The sequence below is a fragment of the Azolla caroliniana genome, unplaced genomic scaffold (assembly GCF_043228905.1).
Source record: "Azolla caroliniana isolate FFs.n. ecotype wild unplaced genomic scaffold, voAzoCaro1.0.p SCAF_2, whole genome shotgun sequence".
Taxonomy (NCBI): Eukaryota; Viridiplantae; Streptophyta; class Polypodiopsida; order Salviniales; family Salviniaceae; genus Azolla; species Azolla caroliniana.
In genome coordinates, this window is record NW_028230437.1 from 745,632 (window position 1) to 763,218 (window position 17,587).

Genomic DNA, 17,587 nt, shown 5'->3' on the forward strand with positions numbered 1-17,587 from the left:
ACTATGTTGCATTTTTCCAATGGTATAGGACATGGGAGGACTTCATGCTAACTCATAGACCTTAGCTAGGTGGAGAGTTATATATCTTCGCCTAATGGCCTCATCTTTTATGACTTCATTAACCACTCTTTAGTGATTATAGTTATTGTTAATGATACGTCAAAGTAGAAACTATATATATTACTAACCTTCTAGAGTTGTTCTCCTTTTATTCTTCCTTTATTTTGAAACACACCCATTGAGGAAAATTTCCCAAGTTAGAAGACGCTCCCTCCCCCCGACCCCCCTTCCCTCATTTTTTGTGCATCCCTCAACATTATGAGCTTCTACAATCAAGGATTTAGTGTGTATAAATAGAGTTATGGTTATTTTTTGCTTTGGTATACAGAATGTTGAAAAACTTAACCGGGAACCTTTGGATGGGGGTCCAATGCATGTAAAACCTCTTAGCTTGATCATTATAACTGTTAAAGCTAGATCCTAATGTAAGCATGAGATAAAGATATAATAGATAGGAAAATAAGAGAGGAGAGAGAAAGAAGTGTGTTGATCCACCCGACCACCCCCGATCAAAGGGATCGAGACAGACTCAAGCTTACCATGAAGACATACATTTTGAGAGATAAAGATATAATAGATAGGAAAATAAGAGAGGAGAGAGAAAGAAGTGTGTTGATCCACCCGACCACCCCCGATCGAAGGGATCGAGACAGACTCGAGCTTACCATGAAGACATACATTTTGAACTTGCAAGGATTCGAACTCATGGCGTCTTGGTCTATATGTTAGACCTTTAACCATTATAATAATATATATGATGTATGGTTATAATAAATATAGGAAATTGGTAAATTCACAGTTTTTTCTGTATTTTCACAGTTTTTTGGGGGGGAATGGAATCTGACTATCATTTGTAATTAACTGTGAATTTACCAATTTCCTAAATATATTATTAGTTATTACAAGATATTTAGAGTATTCTAGAATATTTCATTATTATATCAAATATAAATATCTAAAATATTCTAGAACATTCTAGAATACTCCATAAGGACCTACAAATAATTCATTCATCACAACTCATTTGGTTCAACACTAGTCTTTAGCCTTTAGCTTACTCTTTGTAACCTTGTTTTCTCATAATATAATCTCATCTCCATTTCTTGTCTTCTCTCTCTCTCTCTCTCTCTCTCTCTCTCTCTCTCTCTCTCACGAATCATGACAGAGCCTTGATCGACGTCCCATACCACCGTCGTGGCATCGAGTCGTACCTGGTACTAGCGTGCACGCTACAAGAGTTTGATCCACCACAAGGACAAAGTCTCGACGTAGTCAAGAGATGTAAAATGAGGGTAGTTAGGCCTCATATTTATAGCTTGATCTAAGGCTTGCATGCAAGTTGACACTTGGCCTTAATGGGTTGTCTCAATCCCAAGGATTAAAAGTAATCCTTCCCTTCTTTACACTCTCGTTTAACCCTCACACTTTATCCACGTGTATAGAATACTACGGTACAATCTTACCACGGGATATTATATGGTCATGCCCGTAACAATAACCACTTAAGAAGGGGTGGTTATATGATCATGCTAGACAAATTGCACTTTCTCTACATTGAGTTGCGAACTACCCAAACATTGGACAATTCTTCACGTGTGGGTGAATATAAGATACCTTGTGGAAGTTCCTCAACCAAACATAGGTTGAATTTTCTCTTGAATGTTTAAAAACTTTGATCATGTTGAATTGAATAAAGGAGGGAACCAAATCTGGAAGATGGCAATAGATGGAGAAATAAATAAATATTCTTACTGTCCTTGGATGACAATTATGATATAGGAGCGGAACATTTTCATGTATGTATAGATAGTAGAATTGGGTAGTGATTCTCAATATTCAAGATATCAAACTAAAATGTGGTTGAAGCCCTAGCATTTAATGGAAGCGTGATTCTTAGAACTCGGAAGCTTGTGGTGGAATATAATTGATGTACAAAGGGATGGGCTCTAGCACATAGCAATGAGCATGATTTCCTCGTTCAAAGAATAAGATGGTTTTACCGTTTGTGCAACATATGTAAAATAGTACGTGAAACATGAGCCTCCACAATATTCCCAAGACTTGTGTAAGATGGTGTTATAAGAAAAAGCTTGATTTCCCATGTGGTTCTAAGCACGTGCAAAGGTTTTTTATCAAAGCGCATCCTAGGCCCAATTTTGAGAGGCTCATCTCATTGTTGCAGGCTCAATGTAATGCAAAACCATCTCGCCACGTGCATATGGGCCTCAAACATACACACAAATTCCCTCTCTCTCTCTCTCTCTCTCTCTCTCTCTCTTTCTTTATTGTAATTAACTAACCCTATTGATAAGTTTGTTAGACCACCGGCTGGAAACCCTAACTTTCCCATCTCCTCTATTACTTGAAAGTTATCCTCTTAATTTACTTGAGGATGCCATTGTGGAATGTAGGGGGTTAAACACCTTGACCTCTTCTTGGTCTCCATTGGACAACCTTACTAAGTGAGCTAACATCATCCATATAGGGTTTTTGCCTTATCTTTCTCAGCCTCAGCCTCAGCCTCAGCCTCAGCCTCTTTCTGTGAAGACGTTTGAATCACACATAAATAAATAGCATCTCATCTCATTTCATTTCATCTCTGCAGGACATTAATTCTTCTTATTACCCCCCTTTTTCCTTCTTCCTCCTCTGTTTCTCTCTCTGTCTCTGTGTCTTTTCTCTGTGCCCGTCTGTCTGGGACTCAAGGCCCTTTTCTTTTGTTCGTTTTACCACAGAGAGAGACAGAGAAAAACAGAGAGAAAGAAAGAAAGAGAGAGAGAGAGAGAGAGAGAGGTACAAAGGCGGCCAGTAAAGGACCCCACCCTCCCTCACTCACTCACTCACTCACTCTGTTCAGAAAAATGACCGTGCGACAAAAAACAAAACGAAATACCTCACAGACACAGAGAAAGAAAGAAAAACTAATAACTTCGTTTCTTTTCCATTAGTTTAATCTTTTCCCACTGTTCCCGGTCTATCTTTCTATCTATGTTCCTTCCCTCCTCCTCCTCCGCCTCCACCTTTCTTCTTCTTCTTCGCTTTCTTGTTACTGCTCATTTGCCCACCAAGCTTTCATGGCGAGCTCTCCCTAAAAAAAGACACAGTTACAATGATGCAGTAAGAAGCCGTTACTATGATGTTTTGAGAAGCGTGCACTAAGGGTTTTGTGTAGTCATATCATATGCAGCGAAACAGTCACCTGGTCTTTCACCGTCTCCTTGCGATTGTATCTTAGGGTTGTTAAATTTGTGTTGTTCAGTATTTTTAGGTTTCTTTTTTCATGTATTACCATGTCTGTTTCTTCTCTCTTTTATTTTTCTCTGTATAGCCATCCAATGGGCGCTTTGTAGAGATTTAACTTTTCCAGCTAAACCTGTAACTATTATCTGTTTGAAGCTTTCCATTAAACGGAAATACCTAAAGGAGCTTCTTTAACGACACTCCTGCATCGGAACTAGAAAGAAACGAACAAAGAATGGAAAAACAGAGAATCGGTGCATGATTTCAGGTGAATATAAGTTTTCATTCACGTTGCAATAATTATGTATTGAAGTTTTCCATTAAAGCTGTGCTCACCACTGAGGAGGAATCTCCAGCTAGATCACATAAGAAGAATCAGAGTTATAGAAGGTACAAGAAGGAACCAAAAAGAAAGAAAAAGCAGCAGATAAAGAGAGATTTAATTTATATCAGGTTAAGAAACAATGGTTTCTTCAAGAAGTTAATCAAAAGAGTGGAGAAATGAGTGGATTAGGGCCATTAGGAATTGGTGTAATTGTAGCATTTATAGTATTTATTCTCTTTGTAATGATAGAGATTTATTCTTTTATATTGAAGAAGAAGAAACGGAGAACAAGAGACAGAAGGGGAATGATGATGAGCATAGAAGAAACGCATCAAAGAAGTTGTGAAGTTGTGATCATGCATGAAGTTTACGTTAATAAGCCTGATGCATCCGAGATAAGTAATACAGAGAATGTAAACAAATGGCCATCCATCGGGTTCATGAAGACGAAGATGAAGAAATGTATGAATTGGTTAATCTTGAGAAGCATAGGAATGGCTAAAGATAGTGTGATTATGCTTCAATGGAGCCTCTTAAAGATTAGTTATTATATTAGTAGAAAAAGTATAGATGGAAATAGAGAGGGCATCGATGGAAAAAGAGATGGCGTTTGTGAAAGTACAGATGTTAAGGTTCCGATGGATATGAAGAAGAAGAGGAAGAAGAAGCATGGTGTTGAAAGAATGATATCAGATGGATTCGAAGCACATAAAGAAGAAGAAGAACAAGAAAGAAAAATTAGAGAAGACTGCGTAGGAGAAGGAGAAGAATGCGAGGATGAAGATGAAGATATCTTCAAAATTGGTGGATTATGGGGTCCTCCGAGGTTACTATTCACAATTGCCGAAGAAACGAAGGAAGAGATGGACCTTGAATTAGATGAAGAAAAGAAGCCAGATGATGATAATAAAGAAGAAGAAGAAGAAGAAGAAGAAGAAGAAGAAGGTGGGGATGATGAAGTACCAGCGAATAGCAGAGGAAAGAATGGTGATGGAAATAGCAGAAAGGGTTCTCGAGCTGCTTCTTCTTCGTCGACTGAGTTCTTGCAGTTACTTATGGTACCCTCATCATCATCTTGTTCATCGCCATATCTAACCCCTCCATCTTCTCCACCATTCATCACTCCATTAGGCTCACCAGCTTATTCTTCTTCTGTAGCACTATCTAAACTTCACTTACCTCCTTCATGTCTTATCATTCCTTCTTCTTCTTCTTCTTCTTCATCTTCCGTCGAATTCGATAATGTTTCTTCTTCTTCTACAAATTCATCTTCGTCCCCATTACCACAGAGCCGCCCATCTTTTGATGAATCTTCTTCCTCTTCCTCTTCATCATTATCATCATCATCATCATCGGCTTCGTTTTCATCTTCTTCTTCGGCCTCCTCTTCTTCTCAGTCATTTTCTCCTCCTCCACTAATGATGCCTAGAAATCAACAACGCGGCCCTCTCAGCCTTCTCTTTCATGAACCTCTTTCTTCTACTGCTTCTCTTTCTCCTTCTTCATCTCTCTATCATGCCCACATTAGGCGAGTCCACCCTATCTCTCCACCGCCTAATCCCCTTGATGGAAACCCAATCTCGTCTTCTTCTTCTTCTTTTAAGAAGTCTCCCTCAGCTGAGCTTTCCTCAGTGGTTTCTCCTTCCTCTGCTTGCACTAATTGCCCTCCACGTTTCGTCATTCCTGCCTTCTCTAAGCCCACCACTCCCTCACCCTTTCGCCATGTCTTTCAGCAAAAAATATGTAATGGGCACCGAGTTAGTCTTCAAATACAGTGAAACCTTACCCTAAGCCTAACCCTGAACCCAACTCACAAGCTAAACCTTAAACAAAATCCCATGCCTCAGCCCAACTTTGATCTAAAACCCGAAATACAGAACCTGATTACTCTAAAGCCCTATTCCTAACTGCAGCTTGTGCTCAGAGATCTGCAACTACTCATAAAGGCTACTCTATCCTTTTTTAGGGTTAGCTCACAAGTGGTAAATTGAACCAGTGGATGATATGATCATTGCAGCAAAGATGTGTTTGACAGCATGGGAACCATTATGTAGCTGAGCTACCGTGGATTCCTATATATATTAACAATGTGCTATGGAAAAGGATACATTTAACTGTCCGCATTCTTCTCTGTTTCTGTGGTATGTATTTCCTGTTATTCACCCAAAATACTAAGTTAATTCACATGGTCTCTTCTTAGGCTTCACTTAGAATGAAAACTTTTATCATGGTACTATGTATGGTTTGTATATTCGTTGCACATAATTCTCTGTTCTCCATATGCTTGCTCTGTTTGTGGGCTGTCTATCAAAGGTTTGTATATGTCACTATGCAACACAATTTGACCTCCTCCTGAAGATGAATGTATACTCGATTATATGGCTTTGAAAAATAAACCAACTTCAGACATTACCAGAGAAATGGATGTGAAATACCATTTGCATCAACATATGTTACACACAAACTCCATGTTGAGATATATTTTACATATCAGGATGTAAATGAAAACAGAAAGAAACTGATGAATGTTGGGAAGGGTGATTCTGTGATTGAAACATTTGTGCAATAACCCCTTTAAGAGGCGATAAGCTAGAGAGACTTGTCCATCAATTATTATATGGATTGATCGGGTTCAAATGGCTATGATATGAATATGTAGACCCAGGATTTTCATACTTATTTAAAGGGCTAGACATGTGGGTTACTCTGTGTATGCATAATGCGGCAGCACATGGTTTTTGTAGTTATGGTTTGGACATGGCCCCATGATTATATGAAGGACTAGCAACTTCTAATAGGTGATGAACATGGAGATTGCAGTTATGGGGTATGGGACAACGATCATCATGGGCATCTTTCATGCCCAGAGCAGCTAGAGGGTAACTGGTTTAGTAGAGAGTTCTCTGAATTGTAAGCTTTTTTTATGCTGTTGAACCCGGATATTGCAGAGGTAAAAATGCAAAGGTAACCCCTAAACATTAATGTGTAATCGGATATTACAGAATTTCCGTTTGTAGTAGCAGAAGGAAGAGGGCATGTCCGTCATTTCTGAAATACTTTGTGATATTTTGTTATTATATTGCATGTATGCGTAGGAAGAGCAGCTCTTGTGTTCATGATGCTTAACATCAGTTTTGTATTTTGTCTATGCTGGCATTGGTTAGGTTACTCTTTGAATGTAGTGACTACATATTCCCTGAGGATTATTGCTCCAGACAAAATGTAGTCTTTGATCCCAACGATATTGTTTAAGATTGGATCTTATTTGTAGTCATATAGACTTCATTGTAAAGCAGCATTTCTCTGAAACATTTATCTTAATGGTGAACATGCAAGTATGGTTTGCTGGAGCCTTGGCTAACGATTCATTTGAAGGTTGTTTCACTGCTGCAAGGAGCATTAATGAGGCCTCGTTTTTGCTCCTAGAGAATGCCATTCGTATTTATGAATAGTTTTCCTAATAAAGTCATGGTGTCGCAGGATTACTAGAAACCACTCTCTTTTTGTTAAGTACGACATTATTATGTCTTTGATATAGATGTCACTTTCTTTTAAATGAATGAAAATTTGAAGATAAAAAAGTTGCAAACAAAATGAATTCGATGCGCTCTAATTGGTAAAGCTTGTTTCATATAGAAAAGGTGATTTAAGTTGTAGTTATTCGATGAGCTATGCAATGATTATTGCAAGCCATCTCCATATTATGATATTTTATTGCTATGCTATGTAATATATATACGATCTTTCTTTTCTGCTTTACACTATTTTCAAAGGTTTATTATCATCTTTACAATATAGACGAGTATATTTCTTACCGGCAAGATCATTGTTTTATCTTCACTTTTTGTACCCCTGCTCTTCTTTTCCGTAAAAACACATGGAAACAATTTAATGTTCATTGTTTGTTTTACTTTTTTTTTGTACAAAGGTTTCTTTAAAGCAGCAGATGTAATTTTTCTTTTTCTTTATATTAAGCAATCGGTGGAGGTTTAGTACTTCATGCATGGAATAATAAACTATATGAGGAATTTATGTATACAATGCTCAAACCTAAGTTATACATATTTCTATCAAAAACTTGTTCCATGCGTATGTTCCAAAATTTGAAATAATTTCCGTAAGTTTTTTGTTTAGGGAACTAGCACACTTCTTTTGACCTATAAAGGTCAAGACTGCAGTATTTCTTTGAATCCAATTTGAAAAGACAAGGAAAAGAACTTATTGTGACTTGTCTTCGTTTACGTTCGAAAATTCCCCAACCATTTAACTATAGAAAATATGTAAACAAATTCATATACACATGGATTTTAAGTTGGATCCAATATCGAAGGACTTCCCTATGTAACCAGATGTCAATGTGAGCTTTTATCACGATGAATTCAAGATGCGACCACTTATTGACAATGTCAAAGAATTCAAAAGTAAACATTTATAATGCTAACATTCCAATCTATAAGATTGCAAAGATGTGACTTTCGTGTTTGTTCTGCTTTGATTGCTAATAAAGTATTTGGATCCTTGTTTGTTAAATAATGGGTCCGTTTTAGACCATTCAACAATTCACTAGAATATTTATCACTTGAAATTGAGTGAAATTGTCATTTATCTCGTTAATCTTACAAGGCCTCGTTTCTATATTATTTTTCAGTGAGATTCCAAACTTTTATGTGCATGGATGGTTTGAGTCACATGTCTACTAGCATATATTGTCTGTACGAAAAAACATAGTAAATAGTAAGGATGGTGTTTGAACTTGGGAGTGCACATGAGGTGCTCACTGCTACTAGCACTATGCCCAAGAGGTAAAGAATGAGTATTTGTGTGCTCAATGATTTTCCTAATGCATATATTCCTCATGCATTCATAAAAAAAAGGAAAGGAAAATTCCCAAACAGTTTCCCTTCAACTTGTTGAAGAAAGACCATGATATTTATTTTTAACACTTTCATAACATGAATTGGCAGTTATTCAAGTAGAGTATAATGTTCAACAGTGTTTAAAACAGAATTCAAGAGGCATTGCCACTACAAGTTTTGTATATATAATGTTGTGAAATCCTTTCTGAACTGTCTCATGAAGGGTAATGATTACAAAATAGCTCATTGATCAAATATTCACAGGTTTGTCTCATTTTTTTTCATCGATTGGAGTGGTAGGGGTTTGTTTTGCAATTATTTCTTCTTGCCATTGTTGTGGTGTCAAGGCTTTCTTCACTGACAGAGCATGGATACTCTTCATCTCTTCTTCAAGTGCCATGTTCACAAGTCGATGCCTTTCAAGAAGGCGTTTCCCTTCAAATGCTGTCGACACTATCTCAACATTAAAGCTTGCACCACATCTGAACAAAACCCATGTGAAATAATAAAATACCCTTAGAAATCAATGGAAAGATTAAAAACCTATCATTACAACATTCTGGTTGTATGAAGAGCTTACCCTCCAGAGATATCAACAACATTCTGGTTTTTGGTTTTGCATAAACGGTTGCAATCAGTGGTAGTAATCCAAAATTTAAAAAAACAACAAAATGTCAGTGTGCATATGTATACAAAACATATGCATGTATATAAAGCAAAGGCTTTACACCATATCAAAATACGAATCCTCAAAGAAAATCTATTTCACATTTATGAACTGCACCTGAAACAGAGAGCTGGATTCACTGTTTGAATGTTATTCATTCATATAACTATCCATGAAACGAAGAAAGAATTTTCAAATTTTTTCCATTTCACTTTATCATTTACAAACCAAGCATATATCATTAACGTAACCAACTATACATGGAACAGATAAAGGATTCTTTACTCATTACATATCAACAGTGCTCTAATGATCATATAGACTTCCCAGAAACCGACACTTATTCAGCCCAAACATAGAGAAAACAGAACAATAACGGAGTACTTTGTGAAACAAAATGGGCTGAAAACCCTATTTGCTTATCTGAGTAAATATATAGATATATGTATGAATTAAAGAATAGGAGCAATCGATTGAAAACATTGAAATTCAACAAGAAAACATCATCAGGAAGAGAAAGACGGCATTTTAGAAAGAAAGAAAAAAGGTATGTAGATATTTGACATTGAGAAGGAAGTCCAGATATAAAGGGAAAGGGAAAACAGGGAGAAAAACTAGATGATCTTTTTGCTGTCTTTTTCTTTGTGTATGAGTGGGGACTTGGAAAATACCCCTGAGCTTCAGCAAATACACATAGGGAAAGACAAAGAAAAAAAACTGTGTTTTTGTGTGTGTGTGTGAGAGAGAGAGAGAGAGTACATGCAGACTATGAAGGAGAACAGAAAATTACCAGGAAGATGGGTTTCAGTTTCTGGTTGAGGGCAGTTTCCACAGCTTCCTTCGAATCGCCCATGTGCGGATAGAGATTCGATCTCTGTACCCCTGCTTCAAAATTGTACACAACACAGATCTCTCTCTCCCTCTTCCTCTCTCCCTCTCTGCCTTATAATCCGCCAACACAATTCCGAAAATACCCCTCTCACTCTTTTGTCTCTATTGCAACATAAACTGATATACATACATACATACACACACACACACATGCATGCAACATTCATTAAGTGTAGGGAAAATCTAGCCGTAACGTTTTCTAAAACTCCTTGAATACCCCTCTGTTCTCTTTTTCGAAAACCTCGACATTCATTATGTGTAGGGAAAATCTACCCATAATGTTTCCTAAAACTCCTCGAATACCCCTTTGTTCTCTTTTTCGGAAACCTCAGCGTATTCTCCATGATGACTCACCCGTTTGGGCGGCGAATTAAATGTCTCTTTTCAAAAAGGAAGTACATTTGATCATTGCAAAGGTGTTGACATGCCTGCTGAATAAAGACGTGACATCTCCTATTGGCATATATGCAATAACGAGAGAAATTTTGGCAAGTTGTAGCTGAAGAGCTATAATAAAGTGGGCGTGCATCAATACCAAATTGGTATGTCATATCAAGAAAAGGTAACACATTTTTGCCTTGAAGCATAACATACCACCCCCTTTATGGAGTCACTTATGTCATGTTTCCAAACATTTTTAAGCACAACATAGAGCTCAGCATAATAAGTATTTCTCCGAATTCTTTTCGTTAGTTTTCATCTTATCATGTCCTTTTACGATCGTTTGCATTAGAAAACAAATTTCAACAATTTTATGCAAAAACAACCTTTAGCTAGGAAGTCCAACTTTTTCACCTAAAATCCTAAACATTCTTAAATGATTGCCATGACCATAGACAACCATTCTTATACATTCAGATGCTTCACAATCTCCGTTAATTTGCCTCACATGTGAAGAAGCGATTACCTCTAGCACTATTATAGTGTTGTTTGTTGGTGACACTCTTGGGAGGAAAGTCCAAGCTCATAGTCATTGGGATGAATTTCATTTCCAATGCTTTGGTTTGGATACTGATGCAAATGGATGGGATGAGGTGTAGGTCTATAAGCTACATCCACATTGTGCATGTTATAATAAAATGTGTTTTGATGATAGGTTTCTTGTGGTCGAACACCCATTGGTCGAGTAGTACTAGTTGGATCCTGGCTCATGGATTGGTTTCGATAAGATAGAGATGTTGTGTAACGATTCATTGGTTGATCTACCATCCTCATATAAGGTGGTTCACCTCCTATAGCTACCCTATTAGTGGCATGTGAATTTACGACAGAGTTATCGTGAATAACTGCATGCTGTTGTGATGAAGTACAAGGCATTTCTTGTGAATACACTTGACTAGATGGTGGTTGATGATATGATGCTTGTTGCATTGAAGAAGATGTGCTATTATTTATTAGTGGCTGACTCGAGGAATATGTTATGTAATGAGGAGCATGGCTAGATATGTTAGTGCCTTCTTGACTAGAAACTACCATTGTGTCTTGAGTTGTAACTTCTTGTAGCAAGGCATACTTCATAATTTCTTGCACTCTACTATGACCACAATAAAGACCATCTTCCTCGCCTTTTTTCATGCCTTGAGATTTAGGTCCAACATGATAGGCTTCTTTGCCATCATCATGATCTTTTCGTTGCATCTCATATTGGATTTTATGGTCGTGGCCAACTAATGCATCATAACAACTAGGAAGGTGGATTCCTGTTGATCCATGGTCGATATTATCCCCGGAAACATCCAACAAGGATACATGATAATCATAGCTTGCATCATAAATGCCATTCTCAGTGGATATCATCGATCCCGGGCCTTCGATTTTATCACAATTAGTACGGCTTCTCTCTTGTAGCTCAAGAAACTCTCTTTTTAGCTTCTCCCTCTCACGGAAGCCACGCTCCACGTAAAGCTGCACGAAAATATATGTGAAAAAGAAATAACTGAGAATCTCAAAATCAAACTCGTCCTCTTATAACTTGAAAATATGTGAAAACAAACGAAATACTTGAAATTCCAACAAAAACTAACTCCTCTCTTATGACGTTTAACTCATGAAATGCAAAAAAAAAGCTCACTGCTTTGGCAATGCAAAAAGAAACTTACTGCTTTCTCATCCTCTGGAAGCTTGCTCCACATTTCAATAACCTTCTTACCAAGACCTTTACTTTCGTAATTCAATTCCAATAATCTTGCACGTTGCTCCTTGAGAAAGATATTGTAACCAGTTTTGGTTCTTCTAGGAGGAGCATTAGCATGATGGCTCTTGCAAGCATGTTGTTTCCTATTTTTGTAAAGCTGAACCTCGGTTTCAACAGGGTCCAAATCTCTTCCCACGCCATTAAGTAAGCTTGTGACACTAGCATAATGCTTAACCTTTTCTGTAAGAACATGGTATAAAATTCCCGAAAGCTTTTGGCCATCCACCACTACTGTGATGAGATATCCCTCCTCAACCTTCCCATTGATGATGCCCATAGCTGATGCTCCAACAGATGAAGCAGGATCAACTGCAAATGTCTAAGTCTGTTATTTTGCAATCTTATCAACATAACATTTGTAATATGATCCGAGGTCAATATGTTCCGACAATGGTAAGTATGGTACGTGACTAGATCAAAATTTACCAACATCTGCTTCAGATGTGACATTTTGTCATGTCAACACCACTAGAGCTAATAGACTAAGATTGCACTGCGAAGAGCCTAGCAAAAGCTTATAACTACTTTATTGTTTCCTGGTGAATCTTGTTTACTGTTTCAGAATCTTACATACAACCGCTAGTGAAGCTTGCATGCAAGAGAATGATCACCTCCAAAAACCTGCAAGGAATCCAATCTTTGCCTTTTCGGTTTTGATTCTGGCATAATTTTCGGTTGGTCTTCGATACATGATGTACCATCGATTGTTGGCCCCATGGCAATATTTGGTGCAGATAGTGGCTCTATACAAAATAATGTATAAGCAATAGTTTGCAAAAATATCCGAAAATGAACAAAGATTACAGAGAGGTGGAGCCTAGCATACCAAGAGGAAGCCGAATCTTCCCTTCATTCCGATGATAGTATACATGTTCGTAGTGGAATAGAAGATTCATGTAGTGTTTGCGGATAACAAATGAAGCATTGGTCCAATGCACGTTTATGTTCATGGCATCGATGATCTCCTTCCATTGCGCATTTCGTATGACCTATAAGAAAACCATATTCAAAAAAATACCTTTATAACTAGACATCAGGCTAATTTTTCCCATATCATTCTCATCTTTGCCTTCACCTTTCTTTTCAGTGACAATAATAATATAAAAACCTAGGAGGAAAACAGTGCAAGTTCTATATATAGTCCATGAAAGACAAAAATAATGCAGACAACCAAACACTCCTGAAATGTTTCCATAGCATTTGAAACGAGAATAACCTGTTCAATTCCACCCCGTACAGTAACTTCGCAATACATCTCATGGAGATTCAAATCATTGCCCTCTAATTTTGGAATCCTACAAAACACAAGAAGCAAAATCGGGAAAACTTTCAAAGATTAAGCAAATTTGCTGTGTTTTGTTATGTTCATGAAGCCAATCCAAAATAAAATTTAATTTTCACAATTTAATGTTACAGAAAAACTCCAAAACACCCCAGAGTTCTCTTTATTTCCCCAAAATGTGCCGGGTCGGCCCCTCGACAAGAGAAGAAGGGCATGGAATTGACAATTTGTAATTGCCCAAACAGCACCAACAGCGGTTGAGAAAAAAGGGACGAAGATTGACCAAATACAATTTCTCGAACAAACACATATCCTTGCTCGAGGGGGGATCACGAGAGAGCATAACGAAATCTTAGGGGGCAGCCACGGCGAAATGAAGAAGAACTTGGGGGGTATTTTGGAGTCCTTCTCCTCATCAAAAGGTAGCAGCTGAATAAGACTGGAAACTTACACTAGCTCGACCCCGAGGGCAGTGAGAAGGTCGTTCAAAGTAGTGAAGAACAGAGACTTGTCTCTTACAACTTCTTGGTGGGTAGAACATGGCAGAGGATAAGTTTGCTCGTGATTCTGTTGTTGGATGAGAGAGACAGGGAGTACTGGTTGGAGCTGCTTCTTTGATACAACATTCTCGACAGTATGCTCTGCTACTATCTCATCACTAGCTGTGCCATGGCTGGGCACCGCCATGCATTTGCTAATACGATCATTCTGACCCATAACGTCCATCCCTAGGATGTAACCAAGATCCGTGGGAACAGAAAGATTCACCTTCTCTGTTGGGAGAGAGAGATTCTCACTCGACCTCATGCCCTTGGAGAAACAGGGCTGCCAAATGTGTCGCAGAACCAAATGCAGGCAAGCTCAGCAAAGAGGTAGCAAGTAAGACAGGAATGATCTGGAGGGGAGACAAATGCATTAAATTGGGGAGAGAATATTCTGTTATGTTTAAGGAAGCAGAATATTCATTCTGTCTGTCACAGGGGTTCGTTTTGTCAAGTGAATGAATCTCAACTAAGCTCATACATTTCTATTGGCTTGATATGTATACCGTATCGTATGTATACACATTTAGCATTGTACACACATGCATTATACATATAAAATGCACATAACATACATATATATCAGCATTGTACTAAGGAACAAGAAGAAAAAGATATTGGTGCCATATGGCGATCTAATATAGTTAATAATCATAGCTATTCCTAGAGTGTTACCTATTGCCCTCATTCTGAGATCATGGGTGATAATGGAAGTTGTTTAGTTCATGGTTTCATTGGTGGCACTTTTGTCAAACATTGGGTCTCTTTGAGCTTGCATTCACGTGCTTGGTTCAAATAGATTAGAACAATCCATGACCCAACTTGCCTCTTAGGTAGATCAAGAAATAGGTGGAGTCAACTTCGGCATTGAGGGTGTATGTGTGACTCGTTCATTGGTCATGTTCATGAGCCAACCTGCCAATATATCGGGGTGGAATAGAGCATGTCAAGGGAGAGACGTGAACTTATACATATGTGAAAACAATCACAACTTTATCTTTTTCGATTTAACACTTCAGTTCTACCTCCCCTAAACCTTAGTTTTATTTTTTCATAGTTCAAAACTTAGAAGGTGCTTAGTGCCTTTCAAGCGTTTGTCTCGGCATCAAGTAGAACATTAGCGATCTTGTACGATAAAACATTGCCTTTGTAATGATGCATCCGACAAAACACCACATCACCTAGAGCCATGGGTTCCAACATTCTGCAAAAGTTGTCTAATGGGATGATCATCAACTTGTGTGTATGTTTGTGTGTGTCTAATGTAACATCCCTTATATTATGAAAGTTTTTCTCTTGATTTTGGACATTTTATGTATTTTATTGTTCCCAATGCCCATACCTAAATGTCGTCCATCGTGATAGTAACAAGTCCCAACCCAAGGATTATCACTCACTAACTTTCATGCAAGATTATACTTGCAATTGGGAATTGATTTGATTCATATAGACCGTCTCGTTCAAATCAAAGCCTTCCATATCTTTCTCTTTGAGGTGTGAGCTTTGCTCACCTTCTTGTTTATTAAATTGTAAAATAATCGGAATCCATATTGGGCACAAAGAGGATCAATTATTTTTGTCCCAGATTAAAAATACGTCAATTATTATAATCGAGGGTAATCTTCATTCCTTGGGTTGTGAAAAGTAATACTGCAGAGTTGTGTATTTCCGAGAAAATGGCTTGTGTGTGGATGATCCCAAACTAAAAACATGAAAGTGTTTTTATAATGGCTCCAATGTTAGACACATTGCGTGAGATGAGCTCGAAACTTAGGCTATAAACCAAGTGGTTGACCAAGTCTTCACCTAAGGCCAATACTGGAAATTATAGATGATCTATTCATTAACCAATAATGGGTCAAATTATAGATGTGCAATCTGCGTTTGCGAAACCCACAAAATAAATGTTTAGTTCAACATGCTAAATTATGAAGACGAGATTAACGTGAACACTTTGATATTCCAAATTATCTAGCATGTGATTGAAATTTGCATATTCATTTCAATTTACAAATCTCGCGATCTATGTTTGTGTGCCTCTTATTGATCTCTCTCTCTCTCTCTGGTAAACTCATTTGGTGTGTATATCTACTACCCACAATCTTCTTCCTTCCTTTTTACCTCCACCTCTTTCCGCCATGTTAACCTACTATTGTTACACAAATTCTTAGCATTCCTTGCATGTGTACTACTCTTGTTCCTAACACTTGTACTACTGTTGTTTGCCCCTTCATCTTTCATTGCATGTGTACCTTTCTTACTCCTAACATATGTACTATAGTTGGTCACAACTCCCCATATTATGATGTGGGGTTTGAAATATGAATAAACTATGTTAGTGTCTAACAACAATATGTCAAATATTGATATGTGTATCATAACTTCTTGCTTTCATTTACATCCACACATGCATACTTTACTAGACTTCTAAATTTTGGACTTTTGATAACATTGCTTAGGATGAATGGGTTGAGTCATTAATACTACAAAAAAACCCCTTAGTTATCCGTATGAATGCACTTTTAGTAATAGAAAGGGAAGCAAGCAATTCAAATTGATTAACTTTCACTAAGAACTTAAGTGTGTCAACATATTGATTTCATGCCATTGCAATAATTTCACAAATTTTCATGACAATTCAATTATGGGCGTTCGAAGTTTAAATCCCTTTTCTATTTTCTTAATCTATGGGGAAGTGCTATTGATTTGGAGTTTGTGGTGTCACATATGATATGCCTCTTTGTCTAATCATATCCCGTTGTCTAGTATGCGTGAAATAACATGAAAACATTATTAATATTTATGCATAATTCTTTTAGAAGATTGTCTTATATGAAATAGGTCCTTCAACAACTACTTTAGACTTGTTTGCTAATATGTGACTACAAGAAAAACACTTAAAAAATAATAAATTAGGGATTGCATTCAAGGTTTTATAACTCATACAATTACAACGATATTATTTGTTTTCTTATCATAGTTTGTATTAGTTTTATATCTTAGGTAGGATGGCAACATTAGATTGTTCAACAATCATATATGTATGCTTTTGGAGGTTTGAAGTGGTGTTATGAAATATGTAGTTATCCAGTAAAGATGAATGGAACCACTAAGGACTGAGGAAGTGGAAAGATGCTAAAATGACAAAATTAGAATATTACATTGCAAACATCAATCCTGAATATTGTGTTCTATATAAGGCAAAAAGGCCTATTGATAATATTCAACCTCAGCCTATTACTAACATGATCCCTGACACTAGACAAAATGTAGAGAACATTTGATATATCTTATTAAATCCATAAGAATATGCTCGTTGATTTTATATGCATATAGAAATCATAGGCTTCTTGGTGGGCTTGATTTTTATTTATTTTTTAGACCCCATAAGCACAAATGGTGGAAATTTTATATTTTTCGTTTTAGGGAAAAACTGATGTATTCCCCCCCCCCCCCCCCCCCCCCCCACGCTAGATTTTCATTGTTTCTAAGTCGAACCATTTGAAAAAAAATCCAAAGCATTAAACCAT

The 17,587-nt window shown here is 37.3% G+C and overlaps 3 protein-coding genes across 4 annotated transcripts; 1 reads left to right on the forward strand and 2 right to left on the reverse strand.

Moving 5' to 3' along the window:
• The first annotated feature begins 3,150 nt into the window (after window positions 1–3,150).
• Window positions 3,151–5,831, forward strand: LOC147866958 (uncharacterized). Of its 2 annotated transcripts, XM_087339740.1 has the most exons (2): window positions 3,151–3,568; window positions 3,898–5,831. In XM_087339740.1, exon 2 carries the CDS (start codon window positions 3,931–3,933, stop codon window positions 5,401–5,403), a length of 1,473 nt encoding a protein of 490 aa, XP_087195866.1. In that variant the 5' UTR covers window positions 3,151–3,568; window positions 3,898–3,930; the 3' UTR covers window positions 5,404–5,831. The 2 variants fall into 2 exon arrangements, with proteins under 2 accessions (XP_087195866.1, XP_087195865.1); XM_087339739.1 differs by having other exon boundaries at window positions 3,151–5,831.
• A 2,701-nt stretch (window positions 5,832–8,532) lies between these two features.
• LOC147866959 (protein BOLA2-like) lies at window positions 8,533–10,078 on the reverse strand. Its single transcript, XM_087339743.1, has 3 exons — window positions 9,939–10,078; window positions 9,062–9,084; window positions 8,533–8,963 (listed from the first exon to the last, which is right to left on the reverse strand). The coding sequence occupies exons 1-3, from the start codon at window positions 9,999–10,001 to the stop codon at window positions 8,753–8,755; spliced, it is 297 nt and encodes a 98-aa protein (XP_087195869.1). The 5' UTR covers window positions 10,002–10,078; the 3' UTR covers window positions 8,533–8,752.
• A 700-nt stretch (window positions 10,079–10,778) lies between these two features.
• Window positions 10,779–14,317, reverse strand: LOC147866960 (uncharacterized). Its single transcript, XM_087339741.1, has 6 exons — window positions 13,967–14,317; window positions 13,450–13,528; window positions 13,060–13,222; window positions 12,845–12,976; window positions 12,139–12,542; window positions 10,779–11,944 (listed from the first exon to the last, which is right to left on the reverse strand). Exons 1-6 carry the CDS (start codon window positions 14,239–14,241, stop codon window positions 10,958–10,960), a joined length of 2,040 nt encoding a protein of 679 aa, XP_087195867.1. The 5' UTR covers window positions 14,242–14,317; the 3' UTR covers window positions 10,779–10,957.
• Between the last annotated feature and the right edge of the window lie 3,270 nt (window positions 14,318–17,587).